This window comes from Botryllus schlosseri, chromosome 6 (genome assembly GCF_051294905.1).
Source record: "Botryllus schlosseri isolate E-star chromosome 6, Bs_hap1, whole genome shotgun sequence".
NCBI lineage: Eukaryota > Metazoa > Chordata > Ascidiacea > Stolidobranchia > Styelidae > Botryllus > Botryllus schlosseri.
The window spans coordinates 19331295-19350854 of record NC_137241.1 but is presented as its reverse complement, the minus strand read 5'-3'; the positions used below and the strand labels follow the sequence as shown (position 1 = coordinate 19350854).

Below are 19560 nucleotides of genomic sequence, written 5' to 3'. Positions count from 1 at the left end.
TTGGCAATTTCTAGTTCCAAAATGACATATTGAAGCGGCCTGAGACATAGACAGGTCCGATTGTCTCTCTTCCTTCGAAAATGCGACATTTCGCTGGTGTGCATGACATTGTTTCTTGTATATCGCGTTGTACGTTGAGTGTCTGAGCGGATAAAACTAACAGAACCGTATATTATGCATGCGACTTTACCTGCTGTACACCGCGCCCAAGTGAATAGTGTTTGCATGAAGCATACACTCGATATGCATGAACGCGATGGGTTATATTTTGGTATTTTTGCTCGCTGACGCATTGTTTTGGAACGGAGTTGAAGCAATTGGCTATGGCAAACAAAGTGGTAGACCTGAAGAGTAGGTCGATCGCAAATTACCCGATATTTACGGTCTACGGTGCGGCGAAGCACGTTGTATGGGGCTACGGCCAATGCGTTCTAAACGGTTAGCAGCCCGTACTCGATTTAGCCGCGAATGATTGTTCATTATTCAGCGATAGAGTTTATGCGAAAACTCCTCGAGTAGGCCTTCCTGGGAATCGGTCGTGACCTGGGGTTATCGGCCGAAGTGAGATCGTTCTTCGAGAAGGGTATCTTTCAAAATTATCAGACCATAACGCTACGATGCGGAAGCGCGATCTATATAATCCTTGTGTTGTGTTTGAGTAACCGCTACGTTTTCGGTACCTGGTTCTTTCGCAGGCAGCTCATTGTGATGCTTATTGGTACGATGTATTTTCGAGGTTTTGATTAAATCTTTACTACTTTGTACTCACGATGGTTACTGAGAATGAGGTGACTGGACGAAGCGCACACCAATGCTGCGTCTGCCTCGAGGAAATCCAAGATGCTCGTTGTTTGCCGTGTCTGCACGTCCTGTGTTTTTCGTGTTTGAAGATGATATCTATGCAGAACAATAGGTGAGTCATGTTTTATGGTTTGGTGATGGCATGATGTTTATAGCGCTGTTTTACCTGTACCCGTAACTAGCTTATACTGAAATACCGGCACAGATATGCATTGGTTCCTATGGCCTACTCAACATTATACAATTTACTATGCATCAGTCGCTGATAGTATTATTTAGGGGGTATGTACTTAAAAGCCCTTTTGCATTATGTTTATTATATTCTGAACTCTGGTTAGATGTTTAGTCTATCTGTCCGCATGCAGTATATTTTAGTAAGAGACATGCACTAGAAACCGTGTTGGCGCCTGCCGTGCGATGAATCAACGATTTTTAAGTACTACAATTGGCACAGTAGGCCGACATGTTGTAGGTAAACGAAATGGGACCTCGATATCTCCCGTAGTACAGTAAGCACGTATCATTTAAGCACGGCTTCGCCTGTATCGATGCGATTATCAATGCGATCGTTTAGGCTACTACTAAGCGGTAAGGAACTATCTTTCTATTGATATGTCCTGTCCAGCATGGTGCAATGTGTGCAGTGTACAGTGTACACTGTACACATACACCCAGGACGAATGGTGTACTCCATAATAGCATCTTATAATTATGCGTTCGCTAGTAGATTACGTCGGTATGCTAGTCATCTCAGGAATAACATTACCAAATTATGTAGCACTTATATGCTATTTGTTTGAAATGCGCTGCAATCATTATTTACCATGAATCGATATTGCGATTAGAATCAGTCGTGTCTCTTAAATATCGATGCATCGATAAGTATCGATGTATCAGTTAAATGTATTCTCACTAGAGGTCGACCGATATTGAATTTTACAGGCCGATACCAATACCGATATTTCGACACTCACAAGGCCGATAACCGATATCATAGGCCGATATTAATATGGAAGGAGCAGAGAACAATTTCGCACAAAATATATTATATATTAGGCAAGATGGAACTTGTTCAATGCTCATGCCACAGAAAGGTGAACAACAAACGAGAAGACTGAAATTGAAAAGACTAATTGCTTAATTGTGAACATTCGTTGAAATTTGGGATAACCCGAAAATCAAAAGATGATACAGAATTGCAGATCAGTTCAGAAAAGGTAGATTGTAATGCAGGAAGCAAAGTTTCTCTGCATGCTCACCAAATTAAACTCGTCCTACAATGGTAAATCTGTCATATATTATCCTTTGCGTCGTCAAGTTCTTGAGATTGAGAACACGGGGCATTGAATTTCCGATATTTAAAAAAAAATTTCAATATAAAATATCGGCGGCGATATCGGCCTGCATAGACCGATATCGATAACCAGGCAAGCTCTAAATATCGGCCTCGATAATCGGCCATCTCGATAATCGGTCGACGTCTAATTCTCATAAACGGAAGATTTAGTCAATCGCATTCGGCGATAACATCAAAGTGGACGATTGCTGCTATCGTTATAACAGGTGAAATATCAATCCGGGTTTGTCAAAGTCGGTGGTAATTACGATGGCGAAACAAATTGAGAAGTGTCTTCAGCAGCGTCGTTCGACCTACCATCACACAACATGCGGAATGCTCGATGCGCGTGGTAGACAACCGCGATAAGAAATTGCGCAACATCTGATAACCGCAAAATATGCATATACGTATTCTCGGTATCGCTTTACCAGAATCATGTCAGCTAGTCCGAAATCATCATAACGGGATTTGTGATGCGGAACGTGGCTTTGGACTTGTATTCTTCAAAATATGCTCCTTCCGTCAATCCATTGACGTGACAACACGCGTATGTCGCATATTGGAGTTGAAATGTCTAGTCATGAATTTTGTATTCAGTCAGTACACCCTCCATTGCAAAGAATAGGATAAATCAAACTTTGGGCGGCATGTATTTTTTATCAAGTCATGGTCAAGTCAGAACCAGAATATACTGATCCATACCCAGTGGATTGCTATCATTCAAAACATTACATCAGATGTAGAACAATATATAGTCTATGACCTGCTATGACATCGAATCATAGAATATCCGGCGAGTAGTTTGAGTTAAGTCGCCTGTTCTCCAGGAATTTTGCGCAATGTATTCAATACATCTCGCTATTCTCGTGTATTTCTCATCAATTTTGCTCGGAACGTATGTAACAATACAATTATACATTCGGCAATTCTGGCGGAAGTTATGTGCGCGCGAAATGGCGCCATAAAACTGCGCATTATTGCCGGATCGCAGGCATGGAAATACCTCGGCATGGCGTTACTTCCTGTAATAAGACCTGGCCCGCACAATTTCAAGCGTTCCTTCGATCATGGCTGTCGGCAGCGAACTACTTCCCTCGTCAACTTGAAAATAAGACCTGACTCTTCGAAACAAGAATGCATTGATTTTTCAAGCGCGTTACAAGAAAATGCCAGTTAGCGAAACGAAATTGGAAACCCACCGGCGAAATTCCCTGTCCGTGGGATATAGCTGTAAAAGCGCATCCTGATTTATTTCATGAGTCGTACAAAAATATTACTCATTCATAAGGAATCCGGAGTATGACGCGTATAATGGAGTCTGCCTCACGCTGTTAGATGATTTTCGTGGTAAAAGAGGCGAAGAGATAGAAGAACGCGATAATAATGTGCTATACTCCAGGAAACCAGTGGTCCTCGCAATCCGATTGCATATGAATGCACTTTTCATGGCTGTGCAGTACTATGCAATATGCCTCACTATCATCTTTCAAGTGTCACGTAATTTCGTATTATTTAGCATTGTATTGGTCGTGAAAGTTCTCTACTCGACGAAACTGCCTCCGTCCTTACTTCTTGCGATACATTGAATTCGATAGCAAAGACGATTTTCAATCTAATTCAATATACTGCTAAGAATTTCGTCATTTCAATACACCACACGACTGCGACGCAATGAGAGATAGGAAGGTGTCGAAATGACTTGGAGTAGTCTTCGAAACCAGACACCCACCTGGAAACATCAAATCAATTGCTAACTCTCATACCGTGTTGTTGACGACCGAAACATAATACCCCTCCCCAAACTTGAAGAGTTCGAATTTGTATCTTTTATGCGATCACAGAGTGTATAATGCCAGGATACGTCATATAAATTTCCAAATTGTAAACACAGCTATAACATGGCGCGGATGCATCCTTGTGGATCCTTGCGCTACATGTTTTGAGTGATATGGTATAATTGGTACACGTACAATCGCATTACAAAGGTCCCACGACCGGAAAGTATGGAGACGCAGGAAATCTCTATGATTTCGTGGTAAGAGGTATAAGATTTGGGTATTCGAAAATAATGACTCTCTGATATACCAACTCATTATTCGACTGGAATTGGACAATTATTAGTTATTACTCGAATCATTGTGCCTAGTCTCTAAAGTTAATGACATGCAGGATGCTCTTCGTCATTGCTGCTGTTTTCAAGAATGTTTGCGTTTATGTATCACCATGCGAGTCCAGTGTTGGGATCAAGTCACTACCTTCGAGTCACGAGTCATCTCGAGTCATTGCAGATTTTGACTCGAGTCAAGTCAAGTCAATCGATTTTCGAAGGTGACTCGAGTCAAGTCAAGTCACTCGATTTTTGGAGGTGACTCGAGTCAAGTCAAGTCAAGTCACGAGTCAAGTCACAATTCAAGTCAAATTGAATTTTCGAAGCAAGAGTGATGATTCAAAGTCATAACATTTTGCCAGCTGTGAGAAAGACGATTAATTAGCCATTTATCTTGAATAAAATAACGAATATAAGGTTAAATATACATGCAAAGGTGCATTGTATCGCACACGCACACGTAGAACAACTAATAAAATACGTGAATAACTGTATAGTTACATGCTACAGTATGTTATTAATGTTATTATCAGCCAAAATATAGATTCGAATACGAAGCCTCGAGAAGTTCAAACAAATTGATGTGGTACAATACACTACCCAGCTATACATCCGTGAGAATATAAATGCATGAACTATATTCATTCTATTTAAATCATACAAGATGGTTGGTAAAGGTGACCACTGCGCAATGTAAGCACTAGGCCGTTTAAGAAACAGAGATACCCAGATACGTTGCTTTTAATCTACTTACTACTATACGGCAACGTAAGCTGTGATCATTTCGTTTGCGGCCAATATATTTGTGATGTAACAATGGAGGACCAGTGAAACGTACAGTAATTGAATGACTGGTTGCTCTCACAAGTGCCACCGGCGTATCGGTAATAATCCGAATATACACATGATACAGGGATTTGGTCGAGACCGTTTACTTATTGATGACTTGAAATTGACTCGTAAATTTTGCTCCGAGTCACGAGTCAATCCGCATTTCTGAAGCGCCGAGTCAAGTCAAGTCATTTTTGCAAAGTGACTCGAGTCAAGTCAAGTCATACGAAAAAGTTGACTCGAGTCTGACTCGAGTCAAGTCATGGCTCGAGTCATCCCAACACTGCATGCGACTATTATATTTTTTCGAAATTCTCATCCATATGACATCAAGCCGATGTAAGCCTACTTTGGTGATACTCAGATATTGTTCAAAACAATTGAGCTACATTTGTCAGGAATCATGCATTATCGAATATGGCAACCCTAACTCTGGAATAGTATTCAATAAAGATGCCAAATTGTTCATTGGATTTGCAATGGAGAAACCTGAGTATTTATACTTCACAACTATGGCTAATGGCTTGATCTTCCTGCGCAGTGCTCTGTACAGCACCTATTCGTTTTGCCGTCCGCCATTTTGAAAAACTCGCTTTGTTCGCAGGTTTCAGAGATATCCTACTGAAAAGATATTACACCCGCCTCCCCTGTCATGTCCAATATGTCGCCATACAGTTCCTGTAAGCGCGACAAGCATTGACACATTCCCATCGCCGATTATTTGCAAGATATGCCACGAGTACGTCGGGAAAGTCGTTACGATGAGCTGCGGGCATCGAAATAGTGATATTTGCTGCCAGTGCTTGACTCGGGATGAAAAGAGAAGGTTGGCGACGATTTCTTGATCCGCTGCAACTCTAGGACAAAATCGAATACCGTCGAGTCTAGTAATTAGTACTACTCAGATGACGTCATGTCAGGATGTACTACTTGGAATGTTCAAATATATATTAGTGTCTAGTGATACGAAATCATAACTCTCTCTGAATATTTTGACAAAAAATTCAAACGAAGAGGTCAAAAGGCTGAGAGCGGGGCCTTCGATAACTTACGGGGCCCGCGATAAGTTATCGCAGAAGAACTTGTCCAGCTGCTACCGTACATGTGAAGCGGTGGTTCGTAACCCTTTTCTCTTCATTCCCACTTCTGATTTTTCTCCCATTCTTCATTCCCCACAACCTAAAATCCCTCTATCCAACCCTTAAAAATAATCCCTTCAATAGAATTTGGTAAGACGTTGTTCAGAAAGGACTTATTATTGGTGCAAAAGTTGAGACGCCCCAGAATTGATAGTGACGACCCGTGTGAAGAAAACCAGGGATTGTGGCGATTGCTCGTAAGTTTTCTGAACAAACGTGAAACCGATGTTGTATGGTTGTACATTCTTTGAACATCAGTCATTACGTTTTATCAAACTTAAAGTTTGCCGGAGTGATATGCCGGATGTCACGGAAAAGATATTGGATCATTTGAGTACACCACTTTCCCATGGACGTATGTCAGTAGACAGACAGAGTAGTTTTATCAGCACTGTATACATTTTATGCAACTATTAACACTACAGGTTCGGAAAGATATTATCGTTTAAGTAGCTTCTATAAAAGTACCCGGCAACAGCCCACGACAAATGTCTTTCAAAATTTTCATCTGCATGTGATTAAGTCGAAACCCGATATTTACGTTACAGATCCGCTACCTTAGTATGGGGCTCATTCTGATTTCACTTCTCCCGGTGTTATGTCCATGATCTGTTTTTGCAGGCTCGTGTGTCCACGTTGCGGCCGCAAGACAAACGTCACAGACGCGGCGCGAATGTTCCGCTGCCACGCTTGCCACGAATTTTACTCCGCGAAATGCGGCTCGTGTACGCCCGAACTTTGCGGGCCGGGAATCCCGTCGGAGTCGTTCGATTTTGCTATGGACGCCGCTTGCCCGAGTGTATGCGCGAACGGGTCGTGGTTACTGGCAAGCGTCATCTTTGCGCTTGCGTGCATCGGGATTATTTCACTTGCCTGTGCCAGGCTGGTTTCGCTGGACACGCGCGATGGAGATGCCTATTCGCCGGACGCTGAGGCTTATGATGCTGTCTGGTATGGCTTCACTATTTCTCTTGGATTCACTTGCGTAAAACTGATTATTATAGAACAGGGCTTGGCGCGACGCTTGGAGCGATATTATCCGAGTCTAGTGCCAATTGTAATTATTCGGGCCGAGTGGGGGAGTCGATTTTTAAGCAATGGAAATATGCGCCCCTCGCACTAAGGGCGAAGATAAAACAGTTGGATTAGCAATAAAGTCGATTATCGCGTTCGTCCGGATTTATCAACCCTGGATTAAGGAAACCGGTTCATCGCAGCGCATAAAGTCAGCGTTAATCTCATGACCTAACAAGCCGGAGCGTTAATCTCATGACTTAACAAACCAGAACAAACTATATAGATAACTAGTTAAAGTTATTCATAAAAACTGCGTACACTGCGTACCATTCCTACGCACAAATGTTTTCGATAGTGACCGTGCCGATAGTCTCCAGGTAACAGATTCACTAAACAATCAACGAATTATGTACCCGCCATGGCAGAGCGATATCAATATTCTATAATCCGTTTCTTCTTAGCTACACTGTAAAAAATAATCATGGGTGTACCCATAGTCTAGACCTGGTCCCACCTGAGTCATGTTGACATGGAAAAGGCCCATGATAACTTGTCGACATCCATGTAGACCTGTTGACATCCATGTCCCTACCCATGTCCTAATAATGCTTCAAATTGACCTTTCACCTCTATTAATGTACACATACCCTGTGGTTGGATGTATTTAGCTGTATTTGACATCTGGAATGTTTGCAAGAAAATCTGCGAAAAGTTCAATGAACTCGCTGACGCTGGCGCAAACTTCATGTTGAAAACGCAATATGTCGCCACTGTATGATGGAAACTCATTAGTCCATCGACAGATTCCCAAACGAAATGGATTGTCCACTTTTTCTGAAGAGTATCGCACTTCATCGTCGGGTTGACATTCTTCGGATCCTATAATGAATATAAATGTCATTACCATGCGTGCACTATTCAAGGCACACGGGTTGATAGAATACATATGAATAGTTTCCAAGGTGGTTTAAAGTTGTATCAATCACAGCCAGTTAAGATGACAAAAATCTATTAGCACCTCATTACAGTGACCTTGTCTATGAATTGTCTCGGTATGTACAAAATCTACTTTTCACTTGACAATATCAAGTATGCACACATGCACTGTCTTCCATTCCTTTACCTCTGCACCACTATACTATTTGATGCTACGACCTACGATTATCCAATTATTAATAAATGGATGGATTATTGCACGGATGGGCGGTTAATCCAGGATTTGAAAACTTGTATTTTGGTGACGGAGTTCAACTTTGGTGATTGCGACCCGGCCAAAGGTTGTTTGTGTCTTTTCTGGGAATTCCGAAAACAGAACTACTCGCTTTTTCAAATCCGCAAGTAAAACTAAAACTAGGACTAATCAATCACCTTATAAAATTCAAAACTAGAATTGTAACTAAAATTACTCAATTTTCAAAATCCACAAATATAACTATAACTTACAACTATACCTAGAACTTTTTAAAATTTGATACTAGAACTAGTACTAGCAACCTTTTAAAATCAGGAGCTTACGAACTAAATCACAACTAACAATATCAATGGTTTTTGACTGGTTTTCCCGCGAGGCAATGGCGCACACTAAACTCACATTGTTTGTAGGGCTGGGCATAATGATTCGAGCACTTGAATCTGAATTAACTATTATTATTATTATTGTAGTATTGTCTTGTAGTATTATTGAGCAAACCAGTTTTGGCCATTATCAACAACTCACCTTATCCACAATCAGGAAGCTGTCGAAGCGTTCATTGAAAATGGTGGGTATGCCGACCACCCAGTCCAATTTCTGATTACCTGAATGAGAAGTGAGAGATCAGCTCAAGTGGAACATTCGAGAAAAAAACGGTTTGAAAATTAAATAAATGCAGTTACAAAAATTAAATGAATGCAGTTACTGTTTGTGTAGTGTGAACTGCAAATATGGGCGTGGCAAAAAATATGCAAATTTCAACATTGCCTTAGGAACCAGACAGTTTTTAAAATCGGCAACTTGAAATACCCTATTTCTATAATATCCTACCAAGTAATGACCTTTATAAATCCGCAACTAACGAACTATAATACATCGAACTCAGCCATGGGCAAAGTGAGCCCCATTATTTTGAGAAGCACATGTGGCCAATTTTTGGAATTAAAAACATAAAACCTACTTTTGAATATTGCTGAATAAAACCATAAGCTGGATAAACTGAGCTGGAACGGAAATTGATTTACTTTGAAACCTGCTCAATAATGTATCGCGATAACATAGCGTACGTCCCTCCCAAGCTTGTATGCGTAATCCAGATTTAAAATCAAGTCTATGTAGCAAGGTCGTAACAATAAGTCACAATAAGTTACTCCTTCCGTATAGTTTGGTTCAAACCTTCTTTGTTGCCATTGTCAGTGCGCGTTTTGACTGAAACCTCATCATACATAAAGGGTGAATGGACATATCATAAAAAGAATGTCGAAAGCTGAAATGCACTAAACACAGGGCCGCAACTGCCGCATCCCAGACCCCTCAAATGGAGAGGGCCCGAGCTCGAAGCACCAAAAATTACTTCGTAAATGGACATAAATCCTATAATTTATGAAATTTAATTCAAATTTTCTTCGCGCGATATATAGTGACTAGATGTTTTGATAATAATATGGGTACCACTCTACCCGCAAGAACAGCTAATTTATAGAGATCAGCATTTCGGCGTCGGCCGTTAGCGCGTCAGGACACACCAAGACGTTGACAATGACGTTTCGGCTAACATGTGACTCTGCGAAGTGTGCTGCAAAAAAGCTCAACGGCGAGGAAATCTTGACCAAAAGTACCGCCACATGTCGGCCGAAACCGATATATATATATATATGTCAATTTCATCAAGTCGCACTGTTAAGATATAGCTTACCTTTTAATGTATTGATATAAAAACCCGGATTACAGAGAATTCAAAATGTATCATGTTTAACATTATCTTGAATTAGGAGGGAAAATAAAGATAAATTTTCATTTCGTTAATTAACCGTACTTTTCTCATTAGGCTATCTAATATCAACACATCCACGGAGACGTATTTATTAAAAATGTAATTCACTGCTTTCCATTTATAAATAAAATCAATACACTGGAGAATATAGCTGAACATGTTGGTTTGGCTCGGCACGCCAACTTACTTTCTATTACTGAAGTGGCCTGCAGAGAAAAATAATTGCCCATCCCTGAACCAACTAGATCTGTGGAATCACTCAGGTAGGCTATTCGATTTCAACCCACCCTCGCGATGACATGTGTTTTTCAGTTATTGAGCACCTACACAACTGCGAAGCTGGAACAAGAATTACTCACTTCCCGAAACCCGCAACTAAAATTTGAACTAATCATTTTTCACAATCCGCGACTAGAACTACTCGACAGATATTGACCGCCAACTACCTAAATTTGCGAAAGTATCTTACTTACCCATAACTTTTTGAATTTCTATCGGAATTTCTTGCGGTTGCAGGAGACTGAGTGCTGAGCTCCAAGTCTTTTCCAAAATCTTTGAGGTCAAATCAACATCCAAACAGGCTTGATTCAGGCAACATATTTTCACTTCTTCCAAAATCTGAACATTGTGACAGATTTACATCATAGCTAATTAATTAAGTTTGTCTGCAGGAGCCTTTAGTACTATCAGTAGTCTCAATTTAAGCACAGGTCGGGCTTGTGGTCGAGGATATGTCACAACTATCGTAAATTATTTCAGGAATATATATATGTAGTTTGTTTTGTACTATCATAGCATTCTGTAAAACGAACACTTTGTGAGTTTGTTGCAAAGTCGCAGATTGACTCGATCATGGCAATGTTGTGTTTGAAACCACTGCGTTAGATTGTACCTACCAAGGGAGCATGGGTCCAAACTGATCTTCATTCTTCATCAGTATTCTTGCTGATGTTCCATTTACGACACTGTCGCGGCCTGATTTAAAAGTTCTTCACATTCGATCTTGCAGCATCTCTTCATCTGGCACCCTCTATTTCCACTCTGACTTATTTCCTTTTGATGCTCGTCGACGCTAAGTTCGTCTTCGGAAGGGTAGATGTGTTGACTTTGCAAACAGCTTTCTCTGCACAAGTATAGAAGAGTCACGATAATACTTGGCTTAGCCATGGAAATATCTCTTCAGCGCAAAAATAGCAACGTGCTTGTAAGAAATCGATTGCAAGGTTGAAATTAAAGGGGCACCACTCTAAATATGATGTGGTCTCTTAAGAAATAATCTATAAAAAACTCCAATTATGATACCCGTAATTTTCCATGTATAATGCGCAAAATTTTCACGATTTTTTGCCCTAAAATCGGGGGGTGCGTATTATACATGGGAACAACGCGCTTGAAAAAAATCTCCCTCGATAAAAAACTTGAAATCACACCTATCTTCATTCTTCATGTTTGTTTCCAATCGCGCATCACTTTCAGCCATCGCGCGCAGTAATAAGTGGGAAGCGACGCGTGTATCCAATTAACGAGAGTCGTGTGCAAAAGCACGCGATCTCCTGCTGAGTTGGTTTGCCGTTTGTACGCGAGCAAAATTAGGTCACTAATAGACACTCGTGCGTGGCAATTCTCGCCAATTCATCGCGTCAACGACCGGCCCGAACAATCGCATACGCAATTTATACATAGTACATACACAAGAGGCCATGTGCGCAAGATATAATCGCTTGCGTAATCAGTCGCATCTCCAACAGACCTGTTGCGCATGACATAACCGTTAGCCTAGGCGCAATCGCATCTATAATAGGCATCGTGCGCAAGATGTCGGTTCGTTGGCCTAAACTAACTCGCTGCCGGCGTCGCAGGCTTTGGCTGCTATCTACTATCGTTTAGACACAATACCGTTAATTTTATAATGATTAGCAATCGCATCTGTAAAAGGTCTTCTCGTGCTCAAGATGCTGTGTCGCTAGCCTGAACTATCGCGCCGCCCGCCTTGCAGGCTTTGGCTGCTATCTACTATCATTCAAAGACAATCCCGCTAATTGTATAATGATTAGCGATCGCTGTGTAATGATTGTTCAAGAGTGACATCGCAAAACAGAATGACATCGTATACGAAATCGGAACTATTCATGTACTGAAATGCAGGGTGCGTACTATACATGGGTACAGGCTTTTTCCCAGAATTTACATGCTATTTTAGGGGTGCGTATTATACATGGGGGCGTACTATACTTGGAAAATTACGGTAAATCCAATTACCCTAAATATAATTATTTTACTGCATTTTGATTTAATACAGTGTTCAGTATAACAAGTAGATTTAATTTCTTAGCCGTTTTTTTTTATCTGGACCATACAGTGAAAATGTGACGTTCGTCAAAATAACCCCATGGGATATCACCAAAACCAGAGACAATTTGAAAACACCAAGGTCATATTTGGAATCAGTGTCGTTCGGAACCTCGAAACAACTCTTCGAATATGCGTTAAGAGTGTAGCCTAATCCTAGTATAGTAGCCTACCAATTTATGTGTGGTAATAATTACTTACTTTCATCGTCTGTCAAGATTAGTCGTATTACTCCTTTATCTTGAATTGTCGAGAGATCATACGAGGCAAATGCCTCGTCGTAATATAGAAGTTGAATATACTGTCCCCGATATTACTCCGAAATACAGTTCTCACAGTTTCAGCTATTTCAGATCTGTGATCCACTGTAATCACTCGTTCAGTCGTTCATGATCTCCAGCAGCCTCATTTTCAATGTCACAAATATCACAGGAGTAACATTACAAACAACTGCAGTATGTATATCTGTAAAATACAAATTTACATCTGGTTCTTATGTTTCTAGGGTTTTCAAATCTTGAATCAAAGGCTCAAGTATAGCATGATATCCCATATTTTTTAAAGCTGAAGTTTTTTCAATCACCTCAGGATGAATATTCCTACAGTTGGATAAATACTTCACTTTAACATTGCCAGTACGGTACAAAATAAAAGCAAGGAAGCTTGTGAAACGTCTAGGACTACTAACGCATTACCAACTACCACATGATCTACAACTACATACAAATGCATACGCAGTAAACTTTGATCACTATTTGCAGCCGTTTGGCAGTTCCCGCTATATGCCGGTATCTGACTGAATACGACTAAGTTGCTTCAGGTTCGACTATACCCAGTGACGCATTGCAGATTCGGCGGATATATTACAACGAAGACAGGAACAATAAATACATCAATACTTACCATCCAATCCACGGCTTAATACAGCAACAAGCCATAAACTTTGCAACTTTCACAAAACAACCTATGAAATGACCGACTCCATCAAACTTCCTCTTTTTTGCAATCCTTTTGAATTGAGCGCTACGTCTATACTGTACGCATGACTGGTTTTGTAACCAGATAATCCGGAGTCATTATGGCTCCGTAACCGAACGGCGTTGTTTGCGTGCGATGATGTAGCTATGTACGAATCACGATGTTTGTGTATTGCAATATATCCTGTGAGGATGTAACGATGTTTACTTGTCACTCAGCTGAAATAGCGATATAGTGAAATGGTAAAGCGTCCTGCTTCTTGATCGGTAGGTCATATGATCAATTCCCGGCCATGTCAGACCAAAGACTAAAAAACTGGTATCCGTGGCTATCCGGCTCAACGTTCAGCATTCAGGGATAGCATGGTTATCGCATTTCAATCGTCAAAGCATCTCAATGGTGAAAACGAGAATAAGTCTGATTTCTCTCTTCCCCCTATCTCTCTCCTCCCCTCCCCCTCCCTCTCTCTCTCTCTCTCTCGCTCTCCTTTCTCTATGCTCCCTTTCCCTTCTTTCTCCCCCTTTCTTCTTTCTGCTCTATTCTCTGTCTCTCCCCCCTATCTCTCTCCTCCCCTCCCCTCTCCCTCCCCTCTCTCTTTCTCTCTCTCCTTTATATAGGCTCTCATTCCCTTCTTTCTCTCCCCCACTATTCTTTCTGCTCTATTCTCTATCTCTATCTCCTCTCTCTCCTTCTCTCCCTCCTCTCTTTCTCTCTCCCTCTCTCGCTCCTCTCTCTCTCTCTGTCTCTCTCTCTCTCTCTCTCTTCCTCTCTCTCAGTGACGATGATGATGATAATTATGATGATATCACTAAAGCTCAACGTGATACTCTTACTTGATAACCATAGACATGGCTCCCATCATGTCCCATCATGGAAGTTTTTGTCATGTCAACATGAGATTTTAAAACCATGTCGGTGTTTTCATGGAATTAACATGAGAAAGAGGAAGTCATGTCATTTCCATGATAAAATCCATGTTTATTTTTTACAGTGTATACCATACGAATTGGACACGACTTTGATTTCGCGATGATGTGATAGTTCGACCTATTACAGTGGCAGTATCGCTGTCAGCAGGCAGCTGTTTCATTCAACAAATTGACAACCGAAAGCCTGTAACGCGTTTCCGCAATATGAAGCAACAGATAACGCCACTTGATTGAAAACTCGGGACACCTCGACTAACCATCGCGCGTAACCTTTTCCAACTTTATACGTCGCGATTAGCATATTTAATCACACGATTACCATTATTCCGGATCAGCTAACTTTATTATCTGCGCCTAAATTGCGTCCCGATTAACAGTTTTTATTCACATGATTAGCATTCTCCCGGATCAGCTTACTTTATTATCTCCGCCCTAAGAGTAATTTCATCGACGGAGCATCGGACAGCATAGTCCTAACTTTGATACGAATATGTCCGGATAGTTGTGAACGGAAGGGAGTTTTGATTACAAGCCCACTGAAAGAAGTAGTCAATTCGATAACCAAACGCAGGCAGTTGACACCTTGCGATACGACTGTTAGCACTCTAAAATATTTGTCAAGGGTCCAAGCCAAGATAAATCAACATACACCACTACCATTGGAGAGTAGACAATACTGTAAGGCCAATCATATTATCACATATCACTTTATCTCAGCTCAGTTGGACAGTTGAAATTCTGTGACGGTGTTTTTCGATGCGGATTTTTTGGATTATTGGACGGGATTTTCGGATATAGTTGGATAGTTGAATTCTCGAAAATCAATACCCGCTCGTCACTGAAATACAGTGTCGATATACCTTCCTTGTCAACGTTGGAAGCCTTGAAACCTCAAATGATAGTATTCAGATTCCGTAACAGGCAGCCTATTTAGCACAAACGCAGAAACGACATTTCCGGGAAATGGTGATCGAAGCCAGAGTCGGCAACTGGCAATTTTTCAACTTTTCCAAATTATATTATATTATATTGGGGATACGAATTGTTCATTTTTCCAATTCTCTACTAGTTGCTAACGATTACCCCTGACGAGTGTCAGGCTAAAATATTCGGGTTTATTTCGATATGAGTATGCTATTCCATTAGAATCATCCCTACACAGTTTTCTTTCAAATTAAGTTATGATTAGAACTTCGGCTAAACACTTTTTTTTAAATCGACTAGAAAATGAAATATTTTTCACTTGCCCAAATTAGGTTAACATTAGAATTACTGAACTTTACTCTATGTTTAGTTGCTCCATCACGGTGTGGCACGTCGATCCCTGGGGCAATGTCGACACTAGCTGGTGCTCGGGCGACGATTGGAAGTTGTATAACTCATCGTGTGCGGTGTGGCCGGAAATTTAGTAGCAAACAATCTTCGTCATTCTTTCTTTTCATTCGTTGTGCAATATACGGATCTTGTTTACATCGGGATGCGGCATTATTTGATATGTTATGGCGATCCGTGGAAGGTTGTATATACAGGCAACGGGGGTGGTCAGGGTAGGCAGCGGGCAGTATATACTTATGAAGAGGTAACGCTATATAATTCTAATCAACTACACAAGCCCAAGTATCGAGTTCTGAAATAGAAAACTGCTTCAAATGGGACTAAAACAGTTTGGTCTAGGGATCACAATCTTTTAGCAATTAATCGGAGTAGGCTCTTTTTGGAAGTCCAGTTTGCATCTTTGCGACGAGTACAAAATGTCTAGACAAACAGCTGCAATTATCCAGTTACATTGATGTAGGGAAGTTTCGTCTTGGCACTATCCCCCATAACAATGATGTAAAGATTGCAAACATATCCCAACACGACTTTCTCTTTTACAAAAACTACCCTTTCAAAGGTAAGTAGATTGGCCCAAAAAGCTATGAAGTGGAAGTAGTCTGAAAACAGAGGCGCTGGAGTAAGTAGTGCAAGTATACTATAGAATTGCGAAAATGTATTAGAAGTATACTTGGTTGCTCAAGGCATATGTCTCGTATCTAGCGTTCGGGAGAATCTCGGCTGTTTCATTGCTAAATAGGTGGCTGTTGCTGGTGTTTTTTTGATACTAACACGTCAGAAAGGCAGATAGATCCGCTATACGATATTCTTAAGGCATACCACCAGCAGAGAGGCCTGTTGCGCAAGGCAACTATGTAGTAAAACACATTTATGGTGATTACCGAGCAGAAAATCCGACCACTTTTATGACCAGCTCCCGTGATGGTAGCTGGTTTCTTAGTAACAGAAATAGAAGTTCCAAGAAAAACAAGCAAAGAATTGTCTACTGGTCCAAATTACAGCGATGTTAACGCACAGTCAATGTTGATATTCTTATAATAAAGGCATCAATTAAAGGATTTTACTTGGATCTTGGCTTGCTTCGGAAGTGTCATGGAAACGGGATTAAGGTAAACGCAAGTAAGACCTGAATTTAGGTATTGTTATCTGAGAATTCGGCGGCATGCATGAAGAGCAATTAGAAGCAAAGGACTAATATGAATGAAAGAAAATATCCTCCGCGCCTACGTAGGCATACAGCGAACGGCTCTTCTCGCCGTTTAAATGTACCGTAACGCAATTAATCACATTCGATACCAACCGTCACAGTCAAATCTATAGGTCTAGCAATCTAGCATCGTCACAGAAATGATAGAAATACATCAGAATGAACACTTGTACAATTACACTGCAGGTGATACGAAGAAGCTAGTGCTGTTGGTATCGTACGGATTCATGGCATTTCCAATCGAAATCGCTGAGGGCATTTCTTTTCTCTTTTTTATGTCCAAAAGTTATTGATTCCAAGATGCTATCATTGGGCCAAATTTCATTCTAAATTAGGCTTATTACTTTTGTAGGCATGATCAATTCCCTTCGAATATAGCGTCCATGCACCCACCATTGTCTGTATAGCAGGCATCTAGGGCGGACTGCGATTTTCCTGGCCAGATCATCATACATGCTGCAGTTATATGTGAGGTGACTTCTCACAAAAGCTTTCAGAAATTTTAGTCTGGTGCAAAGCAGAATTCTCAAGTTTCGAAGCAGGTAATTTATAATTTTAGAAAGCTGCATCACTTCGAAAAATGTCCGGATTCTCAGATTTCTGAGACCTATTACCCTCATTCATCCAGCTAGAAATTTGCAATTCAGTGCCCGCAAAATGTAGTTGGATCTACGAATCTTGAAAAATAATGCCGTAGACATTCCGTCAGAAGATCCTGCTAAACTTCAATGCTCATCGGAATTTTTGACATCCAGAATCAATGCAACTACGCTACCTATAGATGTAATTCGGGCCCGCCGTCGTGATCCTAATCGTAGTCGTGTCTGATAGAGCTCCGCGTGCAAGTAGGTAGCGTGGCCTATTCCGTTGTATGTCAGAGAATTCTCATAATTGCTCAGATGTCATTAAAAAAGTGCTGTAGATTCATTCGCGTTATCGGACGCTGGTCGCATTGCAAACATCTTGAGCTTGTGGAACTGTGAGTGCAGTCGCGTAGCAGCCGCTTTAGCGCTTATGGCTCTGCGCCATGGGTAACAAAATGTTACGGGATGACCTATTTAGTCTACACTACAGAAGTACTGAAGCACAAGATTTCCAGTAACTATAATTGAAAAGATTGAAACTATTTCTAAATTGGGGCGGCAGGGGGCCTACGAATATCTTAGGCACCGGGCGGCATTTTCAACGAAAGCCAGGGGCGACAGCATATATGCTCCTACGTTACTGTGTGAGTGTACGACATTTGATCATGTGGGTGATGGTTTGGGTTGGACCAGGGGCTCTCAAAGGGTGGGTCATGGCCCACTGGTGGGCCACAGAGCATTTTGAGGTGGGCCACACAGCTATTTAGAAAATTTTAGAATTAATGCAAGTTTAGTTTTATTTGTTATGTTAAACGCTAGGAATATATTCATGAACTTTTCATCCGACTTTGATGAGACGTAGTGACACGTATGGAGTCAGCATGTACAAGTCAAAACGAGAGGGACAAACGGAGGCTTTTTCCGCTGGCTATGACAAGCTACGGCTATCAGCAACTAAAGTAATTTCAAGTATATGATAACTGGAAGGTAGTGCTGAAGTAACCAAGTATTCCTGCAGGGTCATATGTCGTATGCCGTTGAAAGGGGGTGAAATAAACTAGGAATGACGTGTAATTGATGTATAGATTATACTGTAGGCTACTTCGACAGGTCGTATTATTGTTAGGGCTGGGCACAATGATTCGAGTATTAATTTTAATGATTCGAGTCGAGTAGTAAAAGACGATTTTTTCGAGTACTGAAATTATACTCTCCTCGCCACTGAAAGTTGATTTATCAACGAGGAGTTTATCAACGATCAACGAGTTTATGCTAATTTCACTGTTGAAGCCTTGAAACCTTGATTGGCCGTATCGTAGCATACGAAACATGAAGTACAAAGCTACGAACGTTACTGGATATAGCACATTTCCGAAGTCATGATCCACCCACAATATTGTCACCAAGTGCAATGAAATCGGTAGGGTCGAAAAAAATAACAAAGTATCCTTAATATGATGGATAACAGGCATTATATTCTTTGTGGTCGCTTAAAAGGTACATATTTGAACTTTGACAAATAATATTCTGCTATGACGTCATAATGAGTGATACTCGATTACTCGACTCGACTCGAAGCATTTTACGTGATTCAGAATCGAATCACTCAGGTACTCGATTTTGCCCAGCCCTAATTATTGTAAGACAAAAATAGCGATAATTGAAAATACTTAGTAACTTCTGGTGAAGGTATACTGCACCACCGAAACGAATCGTAATGGATTGAGGATTTAGAAGAGCGCATTAATCTTTGGAGTAGGTTTAAAATGTCCGGCCTGGAAATCAGTGAACATAATGTAAGACTCACATGAATTGATTGTATCATTGGATTGAATATTCTGACATTGCAACTTCAGTTTGTTTGGTACAAGATACCAAATGTACATTGTACAGCATGCATATTAAGAAAAACTCTTTCTCCAGTTCTCTGTAGTACTAAAGCATTCATTAATGAATTGTTTGAAGCTGACCAGGAATG

The 19560-nt window shown here is 40.8% G+C and overlaps 2 protein-coding genes and 1 long non-coding RNA gene across 4 annotated transcripts; 1 reads left to right on the top strand and 2 right to left on the bottom strand.

Annotated features, from left to right (window-relative positions):
• The first annotated feature begins 118 nt into the window (after positions 1 to 118).
• LOC145441400 (uncharacterized) lies at positions 119 to 15932 on the top strand. The gene is made up of 4 exons (XM_080319250.1): positions 119 to 913; positions 5683 to 5904; positions 6839 to 7168; positions 15751 to 15932. Exons 1-4 carry the CDS (start codon positions 771 to 773, stop codon positions 15863 to 15865), a joined length of 810 nt encoding a protein of 269 aa, XP_080175376.1. The 5' UTR covers positions 119 to 770; the 3' UTR covers positions 15866 to 15932.
• On the bottom strand, positions 7697 to 11020 carry LOC145441401 (uncharacterized). Its single transcript, XM_080319251.1, has 3 exons — positions 10674 to 11020; positions 8952 to 9031; positions 7697 to 8113 (listed from the first exon to the last, which is right to left on the bottom strand). Exons 1-3 carry the CDS (start codon positions 10675 to 10677, stop codon positions 7823 to 7825), a joined length of 375 nt encoding a protein of 124 aa, XP_080175377.1. The 5' UTR covers positions 10678 to 11020; the 3' UTR covers positions 7697 to 7822.
• On the bottom strand, positions 11127 to 14094 carry LOC145441402 (uncharacterized). Of its 2 annotated transcripts, XR_013915816.1 has the most exons (3): positions 13453 to 14094; positions 12751 to 13014; positions 11127 to 11323 (listed from the first exon to the last, which is right to left on the bottom strand). It is a non-coding gene; the product is annotated as an uncharacterized LOC145441402 (long non-coding RNA). The 2 variants fall into 2 exon arrangements; XR_013915815.1 differs by lacking the exons at positions 12751 to 13014; positions 13453 to 14094 and adding an exon at positions 11631 to 11875.
• Positions 15933 to 19560: the final 3628 nt, after the last annotated feature.

Coding starts and splice junctions, on each gene's coding strand:
- LOC145441400 (XM_080319250.1), top strand. CDS start 771: ATGGTTACTGAGAATGAGGTGACTGGACGAAGCGCACACCAATGCTGC. Junction 914..5,682: donor ATATCTATGCAGAACAATAG/GTGAGTCATGTT, acceptor CTTTGTTCGCAG/GTTTCAGAGATATCCTACTG. Junction 5,905..6,838: donor ACTCGGGATGAAAAGAGAAG/GTTGGCGACGAT, acceptor CTGTTTTTGCAG/GCTCGTGTGTCCACGTTGCG.
- LOC145441401 (XM_080319251.1), bottom strand. Junction 8,114..8,951: donor GCTTCCTGATTGTGGATAAG/GTGAGTTGTTGA, acceptor TATTCATTATAG/GATCCGAAGAATGTCAACCC.